Raw genomic sequence first — 19,412 nt, 5'->3', positions numbered from 1 at the left:
ATTCCTACTTGTATTCGTTATGTATTTGCTGTTCCTTTTCACGACTTTCTCAATTTATTTACTGCCGTCTTGCCTAAAATCCTGATGTCTGGGGTTAGGAAACTCGTTTGACCAATTGGGGCCATCTTCACTGTCCAATGTGCTGCTATGATTCCCACTTGCCAAAGATGATAACAGATGATAATCTGTTGACGCGCGATCTGAAAAATACAATGGCAAAAGAAGCTCGTACTCAATCTCCCGCAGGGCAGTTTTAGCCGCCTTTACCATGCACAGTCTAGGCATTGTCAGGGAAAAGGATGACGTTGTCTTATCTGTAGGGTTGCTTCTGGTGAATAGGCTCGCCCAGTTGATGCGATTGGACGACTAGCATGCCCATCTTGTCGACTGTCTTGTTCTTCTCTAGCATTACCTAGTGCATCAAATTTTTTTCGCTCGGCCCAGCGCAAATGATAGGCTTCTTCAAATGGCAATCCGGTCCAGCGTACGTCCAAGTTAGGTGTGTCTCCCTGAATAACCCGCTCTTTTCATATAAGCGTGGAGGCACCACTTCCCGTCACCCGTAACAATGCTATATAGAAAACTGTCGTCAGAGCTGCGTACTACCAGGTTCCAAATAAAACGTTGAAAAGCAACTGAAAGCTGTATTTCTTTATGCTTGGCATACTTGGTTCATGAGGCACGAGGCTTCTAGTTCTTGCGTAAGATTTAAGATGCCTGCCGATAACGAAATGATCGTGATTCATCGTCTCGCCCGATTCATAAGTTATTCACCGGCTATTCGCCTTCAAAAGCACCTTGAGTCTGTCTTGAGCGAACCTGGATGGCCGATCAAGGTTGGGTGTAATCTCCTGCTTCAGAATGCTATTACTGAACTTCGCAGAATAAATATTTCCGGCTGCTTCTGTAGGTGGTCGACGTTCATAGAAAAGAGCAATTCGCTTTTTCATTAGGAACATTTATCCTTGGAATCTGAACTCTACGTAAAATTTCATCCACTGCGCAAAAAAATTACAATGGACATGTACGGATAAGAGAACACTTTTAATGGTATATAAAAGGAAACAAGCTGTGAAGAAATGAAAGGGAAAGGCGCATTTAAACCAACCTAAGATTCATGACGTGCAATTTATAATTTTTTTTTCACGATTTTTTTACACATATATGATGTTATTCATAGCATCGCAGTCACGAGAGTTAGACGTACTTACTTCATCATTGAGGGTTAGCAGATACAAAGCGTGCTAATTTAATTACGTAAAGCCAAAATTTTTACTGAGTCATTGTGCCTCCTAAATTTTAGAGATATAGCAACTTGGATACCCAAGTACATTAAACATGACTGACACACGACTACTGGTATATAATTATATTACTGCTATTGTCATTAGTATATTTACGATCTTTACTGCATTAACAGTATCGATAATTTGGCTCTGTGTGAACTACTCACGCTTTAATCGTTCAAATTCTAGTTGACCCTTTTAAGTAATCCCCGCCGGATTGTGCGCAACTTTCGAATTTAATCCCTCAGCTCTACCCTTAATTGTCTCGGATTTTTCTATCGTCTCAGATCTTTTTTTTCTAAATATTGCTCAAGTTTTAGTAATGGAAAAGAAAATTGTGGAGGACTAATTTCTATAAATACGGTAGTTGAGGCTTTTTTTTTTTAATGCTACAAGGTTCTGGTGAGACAGATTTCGATGGAGATGCATCCGATGGAGAGGCGCAATTCTTTCTATGAGTATTTCAGTAACCTTCCAAATGTTCTGACACAAATCGTGTGAAAAATCTGGGTTCCTTCCCGCTCTCTCGTCGAGATTTGGTGATTCTACCGCCAAAAAAATCAATATTCGATAACACCACTGCCAACGGAACGTACCTCCGATGGTCTCCGCTAGGATCAAAGTATAATCTAAAAGCGTTCGTTCTATTTCTAACCTTTACATGTAACACCCGGCATTTAGAGGACTCACCTTAGATCGAATGCGGTAAGGGTCAGGCCACTCCCTTTTGATGGCATCACGCTAAATTATCTCTAATAAGTATGCGTTTATTCGCATATGAGCAAAATTTATTAGATCTTTCGAGTCATGTTAGCTCCTTTTTTCGATCATACTCGCCACATAATATTATCATTATCAATATTATTTATATACCACAATGATCTTTTCATGCTTTCTATCTCTTTGTCCCTCGCTCTTGACGCCTATCGTTGTATATAATTCGTTTCATTCATATATATATATATACTGTATGTACTGTATTTAATAAAATGATACTACACCCTGAATGTAGTATCATCATAAGCATGGCCCTGATCCGTCAGTGGAGCCTGTCTATTGTACAGCGTATATCTTTCTGTCCGTTTGTTTCATTTTAGCTATTTGTTCCTTTATCACCATATATCTCTACGCAGTCGATATTATTGTATCTCTCAGTGTCCCTGAATGGTCGAAGGTCAAGCTACACTGGCGGCTGCTGACCTTATTCAGACATTCATACAATGGTTATCGCAATATTTACCTTCATGTGTATACGATGAGTGACAGTTTGCGTTTCGCTTCGCGTTTTTGCAATCGATTCCCGTTCGACTGCCCCCAATTTTGCTGCATAATTTATGCACTAGCCTGCTGTCATGTCTGCGATATGATAATAATGGTAATTGATGATTAGCGTAATCCTGGCACCAATATCATTTCTTATATTGTTTCTATGTCATGTTATTTTCCTCTCGTTTGCCTCCTTACTACATATGTCGACCTATTCATTGGCGTCGACGGCCCGACTCTCTTACTGTCGTCAGCTTACTTCAGACTTGCACCTTGAGACCCGTCAAGTGCAGCCAAGTTGGGTAATTTAGAAGATGAAAAAAAGACGAGGAATTTTCAGTCCTAAAAAATAAGTATATTAATAATGACAACAATCAGTGTTAATTATAATATTCACTGTGATAATAATCATAGTACTAAATAATAAATTAAAATAGTTTCTATTATAAATTTTCCGAGGTCGTTAGGGGGCATATTGTACAATTGTTCGTTGTCTTAATATCTGTACCACATTGCGCCAGTCGCCTCGGCGTTCCGAATCAGTGAGATATGTAACGGTTTGCCTCCGTGATTATTAGTATGATATTTCTGGTGGTACCCGTAGATTATCTATTATGTGTTTGTCACTACTCACTACTCTTGTTCGTATTATACTGATTATCTAAAAGTATCATGTATATCAATATATAATTAACAAACAGAGGCACATAGTTCACCAAATGTCCTGACCGTTTGTCAGCTGTGTATGCTCATATGATCACTATAGTCAAAACACATTCTAGGATTACAAAAACCTATATATATATATATATATATATATATATATATATATATAAATGTGTGTGTGTACTCGGATGTGAACTTGAATAAAATTAAAAGGTTTCCAGTTTGTCAGAGATCTGGCGTTTGTACGCATGTGCCACTAAGCCGATTATTAGATAAAAAAAAAAAAAAAAACTGTGCTAATCTCAAAAGACCCAACACTAATTGTACGGCCATTTGGTATTATAGAACTTACTTTGCGCGGGGAACACGTTGGATGTTATTCACGTGTAACGAACGGGCCGTATTAACTGGTCGGCAGGTAGTCTTATCATAACAAACAGAACACTACAGGCATTCTTCACGCCCGCGCTATTTCAAATTGTGACTACATGAATTTTACGACAAAAACTGAATCGATATCAACTATACAATAGTGGCACAATCGTTTAGCCTTCGTTTTATTATTGCCCTTACTAGTATCTAGCGTGAAATGATGATGTTCTCTACACGTTACACAGCCGCTCCAGATAGAACTGGTCGAAACTTTCAGCGACTTCCGAGCAAAATGCAGAATGCTGTTTGAATAAAACCCAGTTCTGGCTAAATAAAGTAATGTCTGCCGAGACAGTTTTTAAAGCGTATTTAAATAACGACAATAATAAGGAATACAAACACCCTAATCCGTTCCCTGTCGCTGTCTCTACGTCGAGTCTGCCTAAAAGAAAAGAAACCGTATTCGTAACTCGGGCACCCGTATTAGCTCGTAAACCAGTGAATTACAAATACAAACGAATAGTAATTATCCGCACGGCATGTAAATCCTAAACGACTGTCGGCCGATCTATTCTAAAAACAAGAGATTTAGCTTTTGTACAATCTTCATAAGGTTGACTTTGTCGTCTTTCGATCAATTTCATAACATATGCTATATACGCTCAATGCGTTGTGGTGCAGGGCTAACAATGAGTAAGGGAAAAAGGTCGACCGGCGTCTCTGTTGAAACAATATATGATCGAGCCGCAAAATGCGACACACTGACATCAGACCATACTATTGTCGAAATACAACCTACTTTGTCATCTAACTTAAATAGATATGCATGGCCTATGATGAATATTGTTTGCTGTTAGTGAAAAAATAATGTCACTCTTTGATGCGTTCAGAGGTAGGCAGCCGGTACAATACGGGTAAAATATATGTTGAAAGTTTAATACGACGTTCGTTGTGCAGTCATATTGTTACAGCAGTCGTATGACAATATATTCATATTAATTTAAGAATCACTCGTGATCTTTGTCGTAATACTGATGACCAACATGCGGCCAGATGGGTTCCTTACATAGTTATCAAGTGCTTAGAAAATAGTACCACCAAGGGTTAAATTAGGGCTAATGTATATATATATATATATATATATATATACATTAGTCATCATATATAAATGAACTATGTGCTTTTATAAAATGTCCATTTACAATAGCTCTTTCTGTAAACAAAAAATAAAAAAGCGTTTCAATACACCCTCACACGTGTATCATCGATATTGCATTGTTCATGGATCGAATATCAGAGACCACATCAAGTTATACAAAAATGAACAGTGATCCTAGTAGAACTTCACTGTCTTCACGGGGGCATCTGCCATAAAGTTGCCATTGATAAACAACAATGGTATAGAAACCCGAACATACATTTAATGAATGATAAACCTTTTTTTTACTAACTAATTTTGTTATTATGAATAGTATTATCGTAAACATGTCATAACTGATATCCATACGCATGCACTACACAGTTACCAGTCGCCGACCTAGTAATGTACAAATAAATAATAGCAATAATAATAGTTTGTATTAAAATCAGATCTATTATATAGTCTAGGTCAAAAATTGAAAGAGGTATTCGCGAAGGCATCAATGTAGATGAAGATTTGGCTCTATATATATATAAATGCGTGTATCTGCGGTGAAAGGGGGAGTATGGTGGATGAAGAGAGCGTACTAATCGTAACAGTTACATATGCATATCACCTATATGGTCTACCATAATCCTTATTAACGGCAAACTGAGTTTGCCGGTCGCACGTTTGACGAAGGTGGTAAAAGAAAAGGAATTGCTCTTCACTTGCGATCATAGAATCCACTGTGTATTGAAATTATACGCACTCGGCTAGACTGATCCAGTATCTAACAGTGTATTTCCATTATTTCTCCCAGTGTATTTTTTGCGCTAGTGTATGGCCTCTTAATATCTTGTGCCGAAATCGTTCGTTCTGAAGGAAATGTTCCGTCGAAATTTGTCTTTCCATGTGCTAGCAAGCTTCTGTTTATTCGGGGAAACCTGATTCTGGTTTGAATGAGCTATATATATAGACGTGTCTGTATGTGCCTGTGTTTGTGTGAAGAGGCAACTTCTTCCAGCTCGTGGAAGGATTGGATCATTTATTCGCTTAGGCTTGCAGCTGCTTCAGTCGGATAGCAGTATTTCAGCCATAGCCATCTAAGCTACTGACGTCAGCTTGCTACCAAATACTAACCAGAATCACTTTCGTATCCATTCTGCTTTAATTATATTGTTGTATCTTGATAGAAGTCATCCGTTCACCGGCCTCTCCTGAGTAGATAGTGATTTGAGACATTAGTTACGGTCGTGGAGAAGTGCGGCTTGTGAAAGTAAAGTCATATCAAGCTGCCTCCAAGTTACTGTGGCTAGTCTAAACCCCTGACAATAATCGTGATTATCAGCAAAATGCTTGAGGCCGCATTCAGAAGGCTCTATTGTCGAGCCTTGTGGAACGCCGGCTAAAAATACAATTCAGCTGACGTGGCGTTAGGCTGAGTCAGCAACAACGCCGATTGGGTTAGGAGCGCCGTTGATTTCTAAACTCATTCGTGCTGTCCAGTTGAAATGGTTGCCGACTGCTGTTGTTGCTGTTGTTGCTGCTGCTGCTGCTGCTGCTGTTGTTGTTGTTGTCCATTGGAGTTGTGGCTGTTGTTATTGTTGTTTGGATGTTTATGACTGTTGTTGTGATGCTGAGAATGTGGGTCCGGTGATGGTGGGGGACTGATACTCGAACAGCTGTTGTTCGAAGTGATCGAATGGCGCGGACTCGAACGCCGAGACTCCTATGGGACAAACAAGAAAAGCAACCTTAGAATACAGAAAATTAACTAGCAGGAATTGACCCGCAACTTGACTTGGAGGCAAAACGTCAGACATGTGATAGTGGGAAAGTTTCACTCGATATGAAGCTCGTATTTGACTTGATAAGCGTAGATGTTTAAAGCAAACAAACGAAAAGGTGTTCTGTCTTCTATCACTGACATTAATGTCGCCTAGTGCCGGATCCGAACACTACAATGCGGTTGCTTAAGTTCAATACACGCTTTCTGGGGCATATCGCTACGAAACAGACCCAGCTACCAAAGTGTTTCTCGAAGACGCGTTGTACAATTGAAGCATACCTTGTGGCTTAATTAGTTAATATGAACGTCAGCTAAGCTATGAGCATGGCTTTTTAGATCGTATTGACTGTCGGTTGTCATTAGGATACTGACGTGCAACTGCAATGATGAACGATGATCCTGCTGAGTGGCGCAGGATGATGATGATGGCGAACAGTCTGGCGAGCGCATTGATGACGGCGCACGCCGTCTTGGTTGCGCCGGAATGACTGTTTTGACAATTTGACCGGCAAGTGACGTATCGGACATGTACAGTATCATGGGTGAGCGTGTCAGCGGAAACAGCAATTGTCACAGAGAGCAGAAAAACAGGGGTTTGCGCGCAAAACCCCCGCACGCAGTCCAAAACGTAGAGAACAGCGCAACAGAGGTGAGGCAAGCAAAAACGAAATCAGCCAGACCGTGTGTTAATATACAACAAGCGCCTATATTTCTAAAAGTATGGCAGTTACTACCTATTATTGCGTACTTGCGAAAACACTGTCTCATCTACAGGTTGCTACAGATGGGCAGCGACAGAAAAATAGAACGTCTGTTTGGTGAACTATATTTATTTTGTTCTATGAATAGGCTTGCTATACTTATTTTTTGCTGGAGGCAATCTGAAAACTAATTAACTAAATTGGCCTATTATAGGCACTATAATAGGCTTTATGATGTGCGTACGTAGATACGCCGAATAAATGGGTAGCGCGTAACAAGAATCAACAGATGCTTTGCGGAACATACCTAAGCATCATGTTCAGTTAACGACGATGGCACATTCTACATCTGCATTGTTATTGGCAAAGTGTTAGTTTTGAAGGAGGTTGGCTTGCTGACGGATCAAAGACAAAAGAAAGACAAGGGTGTGTTTTTTTATCAAAGCACATTCTCATGGTTATGAAAACGTGTGGGAAATTGTCGTTGTACTAACGTGGTGGCGGAGGCTTATTAGGCAAAGGGGGTCGAGGCGTTGACGAAGTAGAACTGCTTCCGCCGGACATCGACGACCAAGTCGAAAGGCGATTTTTGCCACCTGTCGCCGCCTGTTCCTCTTGCGCAGCCACCTCGTGCAGCGTCTGCAGAAAACCGTAAAAGCGAAAACAGAAGGAACACGGAACAGACGATAATTTTAGCTACGATTAACATTGTGCCCACAAGAACCTTGTCTGCGTGCCATTGCAAAGTGTTTAGCGAATTAGTCTACTTCCACTAATCGGTTATTGACGTACCGTTGGAAGATCTATGAGTTTGTGTACCTCTCCAGGTCCCATATGTTGCAGATGGTTAAAGTTGCTTGGAGCTGAAATGATACGTGAACGACGGTCCACTGTTCGAGTACCATCAGCGCCTCGCATTGAAAAGCGCCGTCTGAAAAAAAGCAAATTCAGATCTGAGTGAGTATTCCGTGCATTAGACCTCCTTTGATGTATTTTATTAAAGATTCCCGCCAGTCATTAAGTACCCTGAAGTAAGTTCCCGCTCACCTGCTAGCAGCTCCGTGAAGCACATCTGCGATCATGATGAGGTTATCACGCAGATGTGAAGGATGCATGTATACTACATGGGGTTGATCTCCAATTTGGGAGATACATAGTGTACCTTGCCGGTTGAGTGGGCGCGTCCTCCGGAGGTTTACCGTTTGTAGCCACTCGCCAGAGGTCACGTCAAAACAGTCCACGTGGCTCTCTGCATATACGCATAGCACCTGGCAAGTGATGAAGTACATTAGCCTCTTCGATAAGAAAAAATCGAAAATGTGCAGTCTATCTCATTTTCGACAATATTTTCAAGTTCGATATTTCATCCAAGGGTGCAGATGCATTTTTAAATTAGTAACTCGTTGCGTTCAAGCTAAATATATTATAGTCTTCTTCTATTTATGCGTCAAACCAACTGGCTTCAAAAGCCCTTATAAATCCGGTGCGCGCACCCTTATGCTGTCATCTTTACCTCGTCTCGGAGACTAACGTATATGGGCGCACTTGCAAACATTAGCTCTCGTTCACGGCTCTTTTTCCCTTTCGAGTTGACGAATATGCCGAGTTGGCTAAATACCAACAGGTACTCGTAGTTGGGCAGCTCGATGCACATCAGCGCATCGATTGGCGTATGGTAGACAAATGACAAGTTGGAATCAGGTTGTACAAGGCAAACAGGCTCGCAGAGTGCTTCCAGACTGCGGAATAGGTCATCAATTAACACAATACACAAACGATATTTATTGGGGAAATTGAGTCGTGGTCGATAACAGTGTTCCAAGTCTTCGTTAGCGTAAAGCTATCATTTGCGCCACAGATCGACAACACCCGTCTGCAGATGCTACTGTCTCTATAATTAGCTTACATAGTGCTTTTTCTACGGCTCACCTGTAAAGATAGAATATTGCATGGCACCCAACACACAGCCTATCTGCTGTTACGTCCAAACACTGGACGGGCGCCGTCAATGAGATGACTTGACGACCCCCGTGGCGGGTTTTACTACGGTTGATCTGGTGGATGAACACTTGTTTTTTGACAGCCACGCAGAAGTAATGCGTGCTCTGTTGATTATAAAACAAATGTGTTGTACAGAATGTCACGCAACCCTTAGTGTCAGCAACCTGGAGTAGAAGTGATAAGTTCATGTTTAGATCGATATGAAGGGAATAGCCATTACATTACGCCAGCTGTTCGCATGAATTAAATGGAAATCAATGAATTGCATTACACAAACCTTAATCCAGTCGACAGAGTGTTTGAGGTCTAACGCAGCGACCGGTATAAGACGCAAGTTACGTTGCTTTCCGGAGATGCAAAGAATTAGCTGCTCTTCAGGCAGATATTCAAGCTGTTCGATCTTTTTGTTATAGCCCACTTTGCAAATTTCGTCATTGTCGAGATCGACGCAGAACAGGCCTTCTTCCGTGCCGAGAAGGACACGTTCCTTTAAGCGAATGGAAATACAATAATTGCTGGTTAGATTATTGGCAAGACAAACTACGACGTGCAAAAACCGTTCGAGTGTCGTTGAGTATACTGCTTCGCACCATATCCAACGGCACGCTATACGCCGCCTATAAATGAAAGAATATCAAACGAGACCGTATGAACAATATTTTTGCCATATAGTGGCACGTTTAGATGAAGAAACTGTACCTTCGAGATTATGACCGCTGATAAGCAATTCTTAATTATGCTGAGCGTCGAATCAAGTAGTTGTTTCGGCTCTACGAGTCTTCGGTGAGCCAGTTTATTGCGCTTGAGAATCCGGTGGAGCTCGGCCAAAGCGTCGACCCATTTATTTTTTTCGCTCTCGCGGTCCACCATCATTAGGGTGATTGACTTTAGACCTGGCGGGTCGAGCATGGAGGTTGCTATCCTAAATATACATGGCACATCCTTACGATTTGCATGAATAACATCGCTTTCCAGCACTGCACTCACGATGAAATCTGGGTCACGCATATCCAGTACCTGGGAAGTATCAAAATACAACTAGATAATGTTTGCTTTAGAAGAGTTGATGACGCAAGGAAAGAAGCAAAATTACAAATTTGTTCAGTTATAATCGTTGATTTATCGTTGTCCATCGGCGCTTCTACGGCTCTTGATATCGAGCTGTCCTTGTTTTGTCACGACCATGAAGATCGTTCGACTAGGCCCATTTGTAATGCAACGAGACTAAGGTATTACCGAGCAGAAATTTTTTAAGAGAAACGCATGATTTCGATCACGACGTTGGTTGGGTCAGTATGAATGTATACCTGTGTGGCAGAAACGCACGCCTGTTGTATTTTATCAATTTGGGCTAGGGAGGCGCCGTGCCCAAGCGATCCATGGCCGCCCGGGCCCCCAGCTAGCTGTTGGGTGTCGTAAAGGAATAGTTTGAAGTCGCATACGGCTACGAATTGCCTCTGCCAGCCCTTTTTTACTCCGCCTACCTTCGGTACCTTTACATAACCTTCGTACGCGGTGCCGACCCCTGGACAGAGGCGAAGGGAATGAAGCCCGGGAATTGGAAATATGTATTATTCGAGAGAAAAATGAAACATTATTTATTATATTACTCAGCTATTTTTGTCGTTTCGCCCTCTTCATTACGTATATCTATAGTCGAACAGGAAGTAATTCAATTCAATTAGTATACAACTATTATTGTATAAAGACGCGAACATAATACAAGCATACGAGGCGGGTGTCTTTGCCAGTCGATGCTTAACGAAACGATGTAAAACACTGCATAAAAATCATTGGGAATAGAAACATAGGAAAAACATTATACCTCTTGTGGGGTCAATCGCCAGTAAACCCTGACGGTGCTGGTCCGCAGGCACAGGACATTGGGGCGGCACCCGATCCTGACAGGCCACATGACACGCGAAGCCACACACTTCGCATACGACTCCTTGACGGCTTAACCCCAGCATCAACGACGTGCATTGGTTGCACTTGAGAGGAGCAATGAAAGACCGTACCAGAAACTGATGCGCTTTCAGCTGCAAGGCAGAACAATGCAAGGAGGTATTGCTATTAAGTAGGATGTGACCAGTAAAATCAAACAAGAGCACGCAATAAGTGAACATCCCATGTATCAAGTACCTTAAATAAGTGAGTTAGTAAACTTAAACGCCACCCATTTCAGCCCTATACCGTTGTAGTGACTGAAGAAGGTTAGACCAATGTTCGCCGTCGAGACCACCTGACGATGGCGTTCCCTCGTGACCAGCAAGCTGAGCTAAAACCACTACGACAAACATCCGTTTCCAACAAATCTTACTTACCTTGGCAGCTGTAACGGGAATGGTTGTCGTTGTAATGCTGTTCGTGTGTTGTAGTGACTTGTTCAGGGCATCTGAATAGGTGCCGGCTCCCTGAAGGATAGGCGAAGATATAACGAGATTTCGCGATGACGGTCTTGAGCCCATTGCCAATGACAAATTCGAGCCGACAGCGGTGCCTTGAGCTGCACTGGTGCTCACGAGTGGCGCAGGTGTACCGGACTCCCTCTGTCCAGCTGTATCCTTGAGAAATTGATCGAGTAGAGTATCCCCTTCATCAAGCTCCTTTTTTGCTTCTTTAAGCGCTTTGTCCTTTTCGCCCAGTTCTTGCCTGAGCCTGCAATTAAATAAATTGCGTACAGCACATGCCAATTGGTTAAAAAACAGCATAAAAAATGGTTGTATCACAAGAAGCGCTAGCGCGGTGAGAAAAACGCGTATATGCCTAGTATATACCGTATATTATCACGAGGTATAGGTAAAAAAACCATACATTTAAAGATACTCCTACATTGGGCAACGACGGACAGCTTTTATACAATACTATTAGGTATAACTAACCTTTCAAGCTCCTTATGTTGCGCAACCATTTCCGCACGCACTTGACTCAGTTCCTCCGCAATCGCCTGTTTCGCTTGTATTTCGCTCTGTAAGCTTGATTGTAATGCCAACAACTCCATCTTGTCGAGCTTCTGAGAGCGTCGATTTCTCCAGTTCTTTTGCTCCAGAGCTCCTCCACCACTCGAGGGGATGCCTCGAAGATAATCCAGTTCCTGAGTCATCTTCGTTGCTAATGCCTGAAGGTATTCTCTGGCGTCCTTTTCATCTGACACCCATTGGATAATTTCTGTAATTTAAGTAACGACAAACAAGCAAACTGCTCGTGTTATTTCGTTCTTAATGCAGCAAAAAATTACATATCTAATAACTAGAGTAATCAAGGTGCTTAGTTTCAATTTAGGAACTGTGAAACATCGTGTGGCCTACAAATGTATGTTTTACAGTTTACTCTATGAATAGACGTATATGATAATAATATCGTATGTTTTGCTCGCCTGTGATCTGCGTCTCCCAGTTGGCAATGAATTCGTGCTTTTCTCGAAGTACAGCCATTTCCTGATCTCCGCGCTGTAGTAGAGCGACCAGCCGTTCGATCTCGCTACGTGCACGGGCTAGCTCTTCTTCGAGCGCTTGAATTCGGCTGCGGCCTCCGGCGGCTACTTTTAAACCATTACCGGATTCCTCGGCAGATCGCCGTAATCGATGAACCTCTTCTTCTAATAGCTCCTTCGCTTGTTGCGTCTTTGTAGGAGGCAAAAACAAGATCGGAATGGTAATACTGAATATGTATAAATAAAAAAAAGGTGACCCACTTTGACCGTTTGGACATGTCGATGAAAGCGAGTACATTCCTCATAATCGTATACCATGGAACTAAGACAAGCACACGCTGTTGATAAGAAATCTATTGCTGTCTGAAAAATAATAAGTGCTAACAAACCAGGCAGGCAGGCATAAGACGTGCCAAGCGAGCATTGTTAAGCCTGTTTTCATGAAGAAAATCAGGTCTGGGGATCGAAGACAAAAAATGTCGCGTTAAATACAGAAAATTCATAACTTGGAGTCAACTTTACATACTTCAGTTACCTATAGCAGAATGTGCTATGCGCCGGTGAAATCTACCGGGCCCGTTTGGATTCGATGACACATAGATATAACATTTGGAAGGGACGTCTTCAACTGTCTCGAGAAAAAATAGTCTCGACAATTAATATTTTGTATTAGCGCTTTCTTTTAATCATTAATTAATTAATTTTTTTAATCAGCACTGGTACAGTGACCGTCATGGAGTCAACTGATACATAACAAGTTCTGTTAGAAGTAACGAAAGCGTAAAAAACTGATTTTAAAATTCCCATGATAAACTGACACATTATTCATTTTGAAACTTTTAAACGAGACCTTCAGCATGTGTACGAATCCAATAGTAATTTACGTTAAATTAAATACTAATCGATTTTTAAGGACTCGGTTTGGGTCAACCGGGGGTGATTTACAGTATGTTAACCTTGCCGTTTATAGATTTTTCTCTGCCTTACAGACAACGTCTCTCAATAATAGCACAGAAATAAAGCATTACTAAGAATTGCAAGTACATATAAATGTATTTTTCTATGTCTAGCATTACTAACTATTGACCCTACGTAAGCAAATCTTCGAAATAACCTATTTTGAGGCGATTAAGCTTCCCATTAGGAGTGTGTAGCCGGAATGATGTATTTGGGGCTTCTTTAACAAAGCTACAAAATCGGCATAGTAAGCATGCTAGCAGCTATTGCTGCTTTAATAATGTTACGTTACCTTCCTTCTTTATTATTAAAATCTGGAAATAATTTTTGCCCACGCTGAGATTTGAAGCAGCGTAGCAACATGCTAAGCGAAATGACAGGGCGCTCGAAAGCTTAGCCACTCAGCCCACATCGCTTATCCTATACTTTATCAATGATCTTATTCAATAATATTGTCGCGACATCTATTGAGTCCGCTTAAATAAATGGTTTCATCATTACTCTGTTTTGATGCTAACGGTGTCAACAAAATTAAATTCGACTAATCAGGCAACAGAAACGTCAACCCAATAAATCTTTGTCACTACATGCTTTGCATACTATACAATTACAGTTACCACGTTGTTATTCTGTATAACCTCAATTTTGGTCTACCTTCATGGTACTACCATCATGGTAACAAAGATGACGCTAGTTCAATGGTTTGCGAGAAAATACGTGAAGCATCAGTGTCGTCATTTGGTCTTTCAATAGAAGTGGACCAGTCTAAAAGCACATGACGTCAGATACTTATCTATGTTTGCTTCCTCCATATGACTCGGAACTCTCATGAAAATCACTGTACTTCCGCTTGACTGCTAAAAAAATCGGAGTACAGCCGATCATTGGTATCAAACAGTATAGCTGTTATTCAGTTTGAAACTTATTGTATAGGTGTGCTTTGTACGGCCAACAGTACTCTGTGCCTATTAATACTATATATATATTTTACATAAATAGATATCTTAACGTGCGTCCTTGGCCAGCACAAACAAATCGAATTACATTAGTTATTTCGGACTATAGAAACACGCAATGGTCTTATCATGGTTTCGGTTCTAATACAAAAACTTTAGAAGTGCCACGAGGAACCTATGATGACGACAATGGAAGACTGGTTTCACGTAAAATTCATTTAGTTGATATTTTCGACCCCAGGGTACTCTCAACTATAAAGATATTTCTCAACACATAAGCAACTATTCGCAATTGTTCCAGCTGTCTGAAAGGTTGTAACAAGAACGTAAGCGCCTTTTTAATATAAAAAAAAAAAAAAAAAAAGAACAATCTAAATTAACTTCTACAGCGATACTATAACATAATCATGAAACGTAACTACGGCTGAAAATTATCTCTCTTACCTCTCCCAGTTTGTGCTTAAGTCCGCTGATTTCTAGCTGGGTTCTGCTACCCCACTGAGCTTCAAGCTCTCTCCAGTGCTTGTCCTGTTCCTGCAATTCAGCTTTGAGCTGCACGATCAGATCCCCGCTACTCGAGGTTCCGTTGGTACCTCCGCTAGCGCCTGTACGAAGTGTTTCGAGCTCCGTTTCCAAATGGCGAACGTATTCGTCACTCCGTTCACGAAGCCTCCGCTCCTTCAGAGCTTCAGCCTGGGCTTCTTCTACAAGCGTTTCTTGCTCTCGTCTAAAACAGGGAGATCAAATGCATTAAAGACAAACAACATTACCAAGAATATGTCAGACTAGGTAATCCGTATTGATAGCTGATAAGATAACAGAGTAAATAAATTAATTTTGAAGAAACGTAAACGTTGAGACTATTAATTCAATCTGTAAATGAACTTACATTGAATTACCTGAGACACATTGCGCAACCTAATACATCAATCACTGTACTGTTTCAACTATGAACCTGCTTTTTGTAAACTTTAGCCTTTCTCCGCAGTAAGCCTATTCGTGCCCCAATCCTGTGTTCAAAAGCCATGGCTGCCTTAACATTATCAGTGGGCATTTGTGATGAACTACCTACCTGAGCCTATCGGCCTTTCTAAGCTCCTGTCTGAGCGTGTCAATTTTGTGCATAGCCGATTCGACCTCTTCCTCCTTATCTCGAACCTGTCTGGATAGGCGCTGTTTTTGAGCACGTAGATCTGATAATCGATCTGATACTTCATTGTACTCAGACATGGCCGTTTTCAGTTGTGTAGTTTGATCCTTCATTTCTTTGGACATCTGCGTTATCCGTTCTTGGGACTCCCGCAGCTCTTCCTGTAAGTCACCTTTATCTCTTGACAAATTTGTTATGAGACGTTCCATGTCGCGTAGCTGACAGCTGACGGCGCTCATCTCGCCGTTGGCCGCTGCGGAGCCTCCAGTTTCACTAGTATTACCGCACGCCGCCATGGAAAGGCAGACGGTTTTCAATTCGATTTCCATTTCACTGTTACGGGCTCGCATTTTATTGAGCTCTTCACGTAGACGCCGGAGTTCGTCCCGCTCCGCCGAGGTATCCACAGTGTCTGTCTCTTCTCCTCCATTCAATCCTTCCGACAGCTGGCTGTTTGACGTGAATGTGAAACCAATAAACGGCAAATGTAGTCCCGAGAAGACGGCGTTTGCCGATGGCGGAGCTGATGAGTCCGCGTTCTTGAATGTCAGCTCGTCCACGTCAAAGTTCGACGTGTCGGTAGGCGAGCTTACCTGTTTCCGACGTGAAATAGACGTATGTGCAGATCCGGTAAGAGCATTATACTGATAATTGGTTAATCCGCGAAGATTTATTACCTCATTTCGTCAATTTAATAAGGATATCTCGTAAACAAATCTCTGATCCTTAAAAGTATAGTGCAATTCGAATAGGACCCCAGCAACATAACTTTATAATTCAATAAATAAGTCAGTTTTTCGTTTATCTGATGTCACTTCATACGGTCTATTTATTTACACCGTTGTATAAACCGCAAATTTATCCGCAATAATTGTATGACTGCAGCCTATTTGACAATTTTAGTAGACATTGTGCTGGGTAAAAAACGCGCATCGTCAATACATTCCTGAATTGAGTCCCCTATTGAATTCGTGCAATTTTGGATGAAACCCTATTGCCCGCACGTACGTGCTCGACGATGCCCACTCACCTGTGGAATGAATGGTGCCTCGCTATCTCGAATCGTATCCCAGTCAATGCCGGAAAACCAAGGATGTGCTTTAAAATCTTCGACACCATTCTGGCCCAGCCGCACATCGGCCGAGCACACCAAATGTCGGATTAGGTCCTTAGCGTCTTCAGACACGCCCACCGTGTCCTCGGGAAAGTCAAATGAACTCTTGTGATTCATAATTTTTCCGTATGTTTCCAGTAAGCTCTCAGCATAGAATGGCGTTTCGCCGAAAAGCATTTCGTACATGCAAACGCCAAGTGACCACCAATCACATTCAGGCCCGTACGTGCCCTGGTTGTCCTCCATCGCCCGAAGAATCTCGGGCGAAATGTAGTCAGGAGTGCCAACTGCCACTCGAGAGTGAACCTAAGAATTAAATGGGGGCCAACGAAAAAACTTATGAAAATCTTGAGGGCCAGAGAAACAACCCTTTCTCATCTACATTTATTCACCAGATGGTTCAGTTCACCCAAATAGGATACCGCTAGTTTAATCCGTAACAAAATTATTTCATGGTCAAGTAATACGTTACAATAGTACCCACCAGTCCGCCCTCTCCGAGCCGAAGGCACGAGCCGAAATCTGCTAGACGAATATGGCCGTGGGCATCGAGCAATACGTTGTCCGGTTTCACGTCTCGATGAACGTATCGTAGTACGTGTAACGAGTGAATAGCAAGTATCATTTCGGCGATATAGAACTTGGCCATATCCTCCGGAAGACGATCTTCAAATTTCGACAGGAGCGTCAAAAGGTCACCACCGCAGTAGTAATCCATCACCAGATACTAAGGCACAAAATATGGACATGCATTGAAATTTGTCCTGCATTCATACGCTCGGCTGCAGATCAAGGAGTGATCAAATGTTTGCAAACATTTTAGCACACTTATAATGAAAAATTGAAGCTGAATTGGAGTTGCGTTAATATGGGCATCTTACTTCATAAATGTAAAACTCAGATTAGTTTCTCTTTCATTTATTGTATATAAATGTTAATTAGATATACCCATTAATGTCACGGTTAGCTTAAGTAAGAGTAAACCTATTTTTCACATATATTCCATATATTAGCTATTCTTATAGGAGGCGCCTCAACACATCAAGCGCAAACTTCAACGCATAGGTCTTCTAAGTGAATACGCAATGGGAGCATATTTTCACTCGAAATTCAGCTAGATTCACATAGAATTCGTTTTTTGACATATATCCGCAACTCCTATAAATTACATACATTACATACATGTATAGCAGAGTCAAGATGGGCTCTTTCTGAATGAAAGCTTCATGCTTTTTTAGTATATAATCGGCACCGTTTATACCTGGATATCTCCTGTTATCGATTTCAAGGTGAGATGCAAAGCTTTTCGAAAGGCTGTTACGAAGATACAATTCATTTTCATGCTCGTCCTCATATCATCCAATGCTTATTGCCCGAGAAGAGTCCCAGATGTTTTCCTAGTGTTAATCTGCTTCGTAGGAAAGCACGAAGGTCTAGTTTGCACGTGTTACTTTACGGGCAGAAATTATTTAACTTTATTACCTAACTTCAAGAAAACTAAAATGCTTTTAACTACTGGAACTGGCAGTCTCTTTGTATACACTAGCTTTTACTGTTTATACCTATGACCCCAGTAAATCAGAATACTATAAGATCAACAAAATGGCAATATCAGCTCAAATCAATGTGTCTCATCGTGAAAAAAAACATACATCTGTACTAAATAAGTGAACTTGGCAAATCTGATCTATAACTTCTTCAGTAACTAAATGCTTCCACATCAAATTAGATTAGAGAAAACAAGTAATTAGTTGTTCGTATACGCGTCGTCGCCAGAACATTACGCCCATAAGAACTAATTCAACTGAAATATCTATGGTGGAATCATTACTGCAGGGGTTCCAGTTTAGGCAATACATACAAAACGACCCACCAAGTTTATAAACAATGGAGAAACACTAGGTTTAAACGTTTCTCTCATTTTCCCACACATGAAGGAAGCTGCGACTTTATCGTCGATCACAGTAGCCTAACTTTCCACCGCACTTAGCAACAAATCGATCGTTTCCTGTCGTTTCAAATTTCAGCTGCATCGACTCCCGTTCCCAGTCATTCATCTGCCCATAATATATAATATTTCCGTATTTTCCATGGCGCGTCCGCCCACCTAAAGGCCCACGATATGGCGTCATACCATTTGCTACTTCTGAAGTTGCTGTATCCGATTCGTGCGACGCTCTCCAGTTCTTACTCGTATCAATAATTTCGTAAGCCCTTCGTTACTGCTGGCTAGAATTACTGTTAACAGTAGTACGCAATCCAACACGATTTCTTCTTGCCTTTCAAAGCACAATGCCGCTTGACATGTAACATGACGAGGTTGTTAAAGTAAACATTAAATAGTAGCCCGTCCTTGCGTTCCGGAAGGCTTGCGGCTTAAGTGGACGGCAAACAAAGCGGGTGGGCAATCGAGCGCTCCGTAACTGGCTAGTACAAAATGCCCTCTCTAAAGGAAACCGCTAGTGTTTTTGTTGAGGGGCTGTCGCAGAATGGAGTTGATTATGTCGCACGAATTTAGATCTAGTAGTCACCCAGACTTCGTGCGATTTAGCGGAGTAACGCTAAGTGTCACTCACTGTCGTGTTTAAGCGCCCGCAT

The 19,412-nt window shown here is 41.5% G+C and overlaps 1 protein-coding gene across 2 annotated transcripts in view; it reads right to left on the bottom strand.

The window, feature by feature from the left end:
- Nucleotides 1–2,052: 2,052 nt before the first annotated feature.
- gek (serine/threonine-protein kinase gek) overlaps nt 2,053–19,412 on the bottom strand; it is a 42,864-nt gene continuing 25,504 nt past the window's right edge. Inside the window, exons 4-22 of one of the 2 annotated variants that reach the window (XM_022833088.2) lie at nt 17,299–17,541; nt 16,731–17,120; nt 15,623–16,293; nt 14,995–15,277; nt 12,581–12,827; nt 12,087–12,372; nt 11,529–11,862; nt 11,030–11,243; nt 10,512–10,729; nt 9,904–10,221; nt 9,482–9,691; nt 9,133–9,368; nt 8,717–8,942; nt 8,251–8,471; nt 7,996–8,134; nt 7,698–7,842; nt 6,875–6,990; nt 5,854–6,442; nt 2,053–2,894 (exon numbers count right to left, since the gene is read on the bottom strand). In XM_022833088.2, coding sequence (XP_022688823.1) covers nt 6,203–6,442; nt 6,875–6,990; nt 7,698–7,842; nt 7,996–8,134; nt 8,251–8,471; nt 8,717–8,942; nt 9,133–9,368; nt 9,482–9,691; nt 9,904–10,221; nt 10,512–10,729; nt 11,030–11,243; nt 11,529–11,862; nt 12,087–12,372; nt 12,581–12,827; nt 14,995–15,277; nt 15,623–16,293; nt 16,731–17,120; nt 17,299–17,541 — 4,737 coding nt within the window. In that variant the 3' untranslated portion in view covers nt 2,053–2,894; nt 5,854–6,202. Of the gene's footprint in view, nt 2,895–5,853; nt 6,443–6,874; nt 6,991–7,697; nt 7,843–7,995; nt 8,135–8,250; nt 8,472–8,716; nt 8,943–9,132; nt 9,369–9,481; nt 9,692–9,903; nt 10,222–10,511; nt 10,730–11,029; nt 11,244–11,528; nt 11,863–12,086; nt 12,373–12,580; nt 12,828–14,994; nt 15,278–15,622; nt 16,294–16,730; nt 17,121–17,298; nt 17,542–19,412 lie in introns of those variants that run through there. The other variant, XM_022833089.2, reaches the window with a different exon arrangement.

This window comes from Varroa jacobsoni, unplaced genomic scaffold, assembly GCF_002532875.2.
Source record: "Varroa jacobsoni isolate VJ856 unplaced genomic scaffold, vjacob_1.0 scaffold_431, whole genome shotgun sequence".
NCBI classification, from domain to species: domain Eukaryota; kingdom Metazoa; phylum Arthropoda; class Arachnida; order Mesostigmata; family Varroidae; genus Varroa; species Varroa jacobsoni.
This window is presented reverse-complemented; position numbering and strand designations above follow the sequence as displayed.